Genomic DNA, 6,440 nt, shown 5'->3' with positions numbered 1-6,440 from the left:
GCTTCTGTAGATATTTGCCCCCCCCCCCCGGAATATCTCATCCATCCGTTTATGACTCTTCCATGGTTTAACTCCAAAAGTGCTCAGAATTAAAACCACTATGAATCGAATGTCAATACTAATAAACCTTCATATTGTTATTCTGTTACAGACAAGAACAGTAAAAAGGCTTATGGCGAAACACTTAATGCCTCTATCGTGACAAATGTTTTAGCATAGCACAAAAACTTCGCAAACATATCAAAGTTCATTCGGAGGAAAGGGAAATGAAAAGCAATGCTCGCAACAAGCGCTTTAGCCAAGCAGGAATCCTTTGCAATCATCACAGCAGACACACGAGAGAAAAGCCTTTAAAGTGCATGGTTTGTGACAAGCGCTTTAGCCAAGCAGGAATTCTTCACCGTCACAACAGGATACATACTGGAGAAAAGCCTTTTAAGTGTAAGGTTTGTGACAAGTGCTTTAGCCGAACAGGACACCTTCGCCGTCACAACAGGATACATACTGGAGAAAAGCCTTTTAAGTGCAAGGTCTGTGACAAGTGCTTTAGCCAAGCAGGATACCTTCGAGTTCATCAAAGGATACATACAGGAGAAAAGCCTTTTAAATGTAAGGTTTGTGACAAGTGCTTTAGCCGAGCTGGACACCTTCGCCTTCACAACAGGATCCATACTGGAGAAAAGCCTTTTAAGTGCAAGGTCTGTGACAAGTGCTTTAGCCAAGCAGGATACCTTCGAGTTCATCAAAGGATACATACAGGAGAAAAGCCTTTTAAATGTAAGGTTTGTGACAAGTGCTTTAGCCGAGCTGGACACCTTCGCCTTCACAACAGGATCCATACTGGAGAAAAGCCTTTTAAGTGCAAGGTCTGTGAAAAGTGCTTTAGCCAAGCAGGATACCTTCGAGTTCATCAAAGGATACATACAGGAGAAAAGCCTTTTAAATGTAAAGTTTGTGACAAGTGCTTTAGCCGAGCAGGACACCTTCGCCTTCACAACAGGATCCATACTGGAGAAAAGCCTTTTAAGTGCAAGGTCTGTGACAAGTGCTTTAGCCAAGCAGGATACCTTCGAGTTCATCAAAGGATACATACAGGAGAAAAGCCTTTTAAATGTAAGGTTTGTGAAAAGTGCTTTAGCCGAGCAGGACACCTTCGCCGTCACATCAGGATACATACTGGAGAAAGGCCTTTTGAGTGTAAGGTTTGTGACAAGTCCTTTGGCCAAGCTGAAAGCCTTCGCCTACATAACAAAGTACATTTGGGTGAAAAGTTTAGCTGCTGGATTTGTCAGAAGTTATTTCGTACTGAGGACGCCCTGCAAAAGCATTACGATGATCACATCGGTTAAGCAGAGACTTCTGGTTTTGAGACAAAGTCTGATGATGTTCTCAATATAACTAGCTGGACCTTAACTGTTCTGTTTAACTTCTTACAATTACATTTTCAAACATAAGCTATATACCTTGGCGAACCTGGCTACTTGCAGTATGCTCAATCATTTTTACCTGCTCCTGTGTCAATTACAGTACTCTTTGTTTTACAAGTCTGAATGAAGCTTACTCGAGAAAGCGGAACATGTAATCAAATGAATAGCGTTGTAATTTTTGGGTTTTTTATACTTTTTGAGATAAAGTATCTACAAATAAAACCTTGCTTAAAAGTGCTGTTTTGAAATGTCTAAAAAACATAAGCGTTTTACTGCAAATCCCGGACACAATTATTTTAGTTAAATAAGTGCAGATCACGTTCCGAGGAAAACTTAGCCTGCAATGCATTAACGTTAGAAGCTCTTGATCGTATATCCAACCAACCATTTTCGATTTAGAGTTACAGTGGACGGTGGGGGGAGAGGGCAGGGGAATAGCCTGCGTAGCAAGCGTTTCTGTGGAGTTTTCTAAAGTGAAAAGCCAATTTTCGTAGTTTCGGACGCGCCCAAAATAGGGCGACAGCGAAAACGAGGAGGATGAGACGTGAGGGGAGGGGAGAAAGGAGGGGAAGGTAAATAACTGTTACGACTTCGCCGAGGTCCGTCGTGTGGCCGTAAAGGGACTGGTTGTAGTCAAATTCCAAAAGTTTAGAGACTGACACGTACGCAAGGGTTTCTAATTCAACTTTAAGAAAGTTAGACGTTCAAAGTTTAAAACGATTTTAAGGTGGTCAGCGGTGCTTCCTTCTACGAGTTATGTATCGACATTTTGTTGACCGAAAAACAGCAGTTTGAGCTTGTTCTTAAGGACTACGCCTCCTAATAGGGATCTAATTTTTCCAGGTAAATGGTAATGCAAGCTTAATACATCTTATCTTGTCGAAATCCACGCAAAAATTTCGAGATAATTAGGTTAGAAATCTGAAAGAAGTGGCAATCAAAATTTCCACGCCGATTCCATTTGAATTCGATTTTTTTTTTTTACAAAATCAATTAATGTAAAAATCAGTAAAGTAACAAGCAAATATTATCCTCAGGCCAGTGCAATATTGGCTTAAAAACGAGTGAGATCCTGTTATTAGTCATGATCATCTTGTTCAAGACACCGGCTTCCTGATCGGACTGTTAAAATTGAAAGAAAAAGAAAGGTTTTGTCAAATAACAGAGTGAATCACGATGTAGTAACGGCACTTAGGGACTTGGGTTTGTAGTACAGGATTTCTTTCTGAACTAAACTGAAAAATTATTGGGAAATTATACTCATTTACAACAGGGATGAATAACAGGGTTTAAAAGACAGTTTGAAATTTCTTTCATGTGTTTTAACGGGAGGAAGTTTCGAAACGTCATTTTGTGCAAATTGAAAAGCCAAACCTCATACAGTAGACAAAATTTATTCACAATTTTTGAGACCTGTTAAGGATTATTAAACGTTTCAGAACTGAAAAAAGGGGAAACAGCTGAGTTACTTTATCTCAGGTCGGTTAAGTCACGAAGGCTGCTGATTTGATATTTATCCTTAGTGGATCCTATGGGCCCCAATCCCCTTAGGACGGGTTATTGAACAAGAAAAATGGTTATTTGTGTGATATTATTACTTTGTATCATTTTTAAAAAGTAGAACCGAAACTTTCTTGAAGGATTTAGAGTAAATCAAGCAGAATAGTGATTTCCTCAATGCCGGAGAACTTTCGTCATCAAGGTGGCTTATTTTAGCTTCACTGCCTCGCTTGCCAAGTTATCTATCGACAGACGACGTTATGGACTTACTGAACCTTTGGCTAACATCAACTTACTCTCAGTACAACGGTAAACCTAGGATGGTCCAGCTTCGAAACAAGGAGAACAATAGCCAGATTAAATCTAATGTATAAAATATGCCATGACAACGTCGGCATTGACAAAAATAGTTATTTGTGCCCCTCTAAAATTAGCGGAGCCAGAACTCTGACCACTTTCATAAATGGCTGCCGGATTGATATTCTTTTGTTGAAATTCAAGTTAGCCTTTCTGGCCTCGTTCTCCAGTTCAAAATTCAAAAGAATGCATTATCTCAAGCGAGGCTAGTGAGGCAATTTGAATTTAAACAAAAGAATATCAATCCGGGAGCCATTTATGAAAGTGGTGTATAATTACAAATTTTTTAATATAAAAGCCACAAAGAATGCATATTTTTATTCCTTTTTTCCAAGCGCCTTCAGAATATGGAACAAACTTCCGAAAGATATTGTTGAAAGCATCTCTTTTGAGACTTTTAAAACGAAGATTTCCAAGTATTTTAACGAGAAACTTTAAAGTGGTAGATATTATTTCTATTGTTGTTATTTACACTTTTTGTATTTTTAACGTTGGTGTTATGTTTAACGACTTTACCGACGTATTTTAATGTAGATGTAAACACTAAAAACAGTTACACGGCACAGCCATGGGGTCTCCAATTTCTGTCGTTGTAGCAGAAGTTGTGACACCACAATTTCAACGACTACAGCAATCACACCGTACATAAAAGGCATGTCTGAGAACATCTCGCGCATCCTACAACCCTTCAATATCCACGTCGCCCACAAACCCATCACCACCCTACGAACCGAGGAACAGGGAGGGAGCGATTTAGAAGATCAATTGCTCCGACTGCCAAGCCTTCTACGTTGGAGAGGCTGGCAGAAATCTCGCAACAAGACTGACTGAATACAAAAAGGTGACGAGGAAAGGTGATGTTAACAATCACATTGCTGAACATCATCGACTTACGAATCACAATATAGACTGGGACTCCGCACAATGCCTAACCTACAGCACTAACTATTTTCAACGACTCACTTTGGAAAGCTGGTTTACTAACAGACTCCCCTCAACAGGTGGCAGTTACTACCGGCACCATACAAACGACTCATTCACGATGCCAACATTACAAACGAACCGAACAGAGCGACCTAACTTTACCGACGGATCGAAACAGATCAATCACGACCGACTTACGCCACTTGAGTCTTACAGCCAACAACATCACGGCAAAACTGACCAATAATTTTACACGAACTGAAATAAGAACATTCTACCGACGGCAACTAATGACTCACTTGACTCTGACGATGACTTCCGCACAGGTTGTCGAAACGTCAGTCACCACCTCCGAAAACAGTCCTTCTCAGGACTACACTCACCCGGACGATCACACTACTCTTTCAGCTCTTTTTCAAAGGTCTTGAAAAGTAGTAGCAGAATGCAATTTGAAAAAAAATAAAATTATAGGAGGGTTTCTTTTATCTTTTGTTGTTCCACTCATTAATTTTCTTCTGTTTTCTTAGTAGCTAGGTAAAAGCATCTCGCCTTCTGTTAGAGTACAGCTCTTATTGTTGAAAAGATTTTCATGAAGGAAGCAATAATGATTTCAAGAAAAAAGAGAATATTAGGCGAAGCCTTACTGTCTCCCAAGCAACCTATTAGAGCTTTTTTCAAGCGAAGAGTACATGTATATCTTACCATTGGAAAATATATTTCCGAGCTTTAAATTACCTCAAAAATTCGCGAGAGAATGTATGTTCGGCTTTGTCAATTCTGTCAATGTGTGATCGAAAAGCTAATCAGCAAAGCTTGGTGTGGTCACTCTGTGTTTGCTTTTCGGAAAAGATGTTTACATTTGTGTTTTAGCATCCACCGGCAGCACTTAGTTAAATTTTCAAACCTAATAGGTTTCCATATGGACACACTCATAAATTGCTTGTTCTATTTAATACTACGAATGGTAACTATATCGTACAACAGCCACAGAACTGTCTCATAACTAACGCTGAAGTCTTCGTTCAAATGTTTGCTTACTGCCTGTTATTTGTTGTTTCGCTGGTTGGCAACACGCTTATCGGTTTAAAAAACCATGAAAACGTATGAGGAAGTCGATCAACTTGTTCATCGTAAACATGGCCACGTCTGATCTGCTGTTCCCATTTTCCGATTCCCTCACAATGTAAGCAAATTGTTTGCGAAATCCTGGTTGATCGGTGGTTCTTTTGGTCAGGCCTTGTGTAAGCTGCTTTTTTTCTTGCCTGCTGTCTCGGGGGGGGGGGGGGGAGGGGATGTCTATTCAAAGTATGGTTCTGATAGCAGTGGATCGTTTTGGAGCGGTGTTATTTCCTCTTCGATCACCTCTCATCAGTTTAGAACCCAGCTTTTTTCTTATTTTAGTCTCTTGGATCATTGCAATGGCTGGGATCGCCCCATTTGTTTTGGAGCCAAAATTTTTTTAAAACTTCACTGGAAAGTAAACCCGTGCGATTCTTGTGAATGAAGCCTATAGGATGTGCATGACGTCAGTTTTCAGTACCCTATTTTATGTGGCTCTTATTTTGGTTGCCATGCATGCCGGCTCTATAGCACTATGTATCTTGAGATTGAATCACTGAGCATACCAGGAATACGATCTGTTAACACAGAAAAACAGCGACTCTAGAGGGAGAAAGACTTGCTCAAGTTGGTCCTTGCTATATATCGTGTCAACCTTCACACTTTGCTGGCTGCCATACAAAAATTTCCTGACTGCTTATCAATTTCCAAAATTTTGCTTTATCTTCATGTTAATTAAGAATTTTCTACTCCATTGCATTTTCTTTGACCATTTTCATCTGTGCAATAAATCCTGTCATATGCTTCTTTTTCAGTGGAAATTATTGTGAAGGACTTAAAAATCTTGTCACAGGTGCCGCCCCAGAACTCAAAGCCAATCAGATTGCAACGTACAATTCACATTCGTATTTAAATACAGTGGCTCGGAAGTAGGTTTACTGCAATTATTAGGCACAATTATTATATCTGTTGTATGAAGTTGCACTTGAAGTATCAACTGATGTTTGATAAACACGGCTAAATGCTAAGCGAACCATAGTTACCAGTTATGCTTTTCATGACATCGGCCTGAGTCAAGTCTACGTTAAACAAAGATTTGAAGTATACTGAACATGAAATATTTTTTACATCTTTCAAGACAAAAAAAAACATGAAAAAAAAAAATGATCTCAA

At 39.5% G+C, this 6,440-nt stretch overlaps 1 protein-coding gene across 1 annotated transcript in view; it reads left to right on the top strand.

The window, feature by feature from the left end:
- LOC148716363 (uncharacterized) overlaps positions 1–1,663 on the top strand; it is a 37,004-nt gene extending 35,341 nt beyond the window's left edge. Inside the window, exon 2 of the mRNA XM_088744849.1 lies at positions 152–1,663. Within this exon, the coding sequence (XP_088600975.1) occupies positions 267–1,349 (1,083 nt within the window). The 5' untranslated portion in view covers positions 152–266 and the 3' untranslated portion in view covers positions 1,350–1,663. The remainder of the gene's footprint in view (positions 1–151) is intronic.
- Positions 1,664–6,440: the final 4,777 nt, after the last annotated feature.

Source organism: Stylophora pistillata, chromosome 14 (assembly GCF_964205215.1).
Source record: "Stylophora pistillata chromosome 14, jaStyPist1.2, whole genome shotgun sequence".
NCBI lineage: Eukaryota > Metazoa > Cnidaria > Anthozoa > Scleractinia > Pocilloporidae > Stylophora > Stylophora pistillata.
Note: the sequence above shows the minus strand (reverse complement) of the source record. Positions and strands in the feature narration are given on the sequence as shown.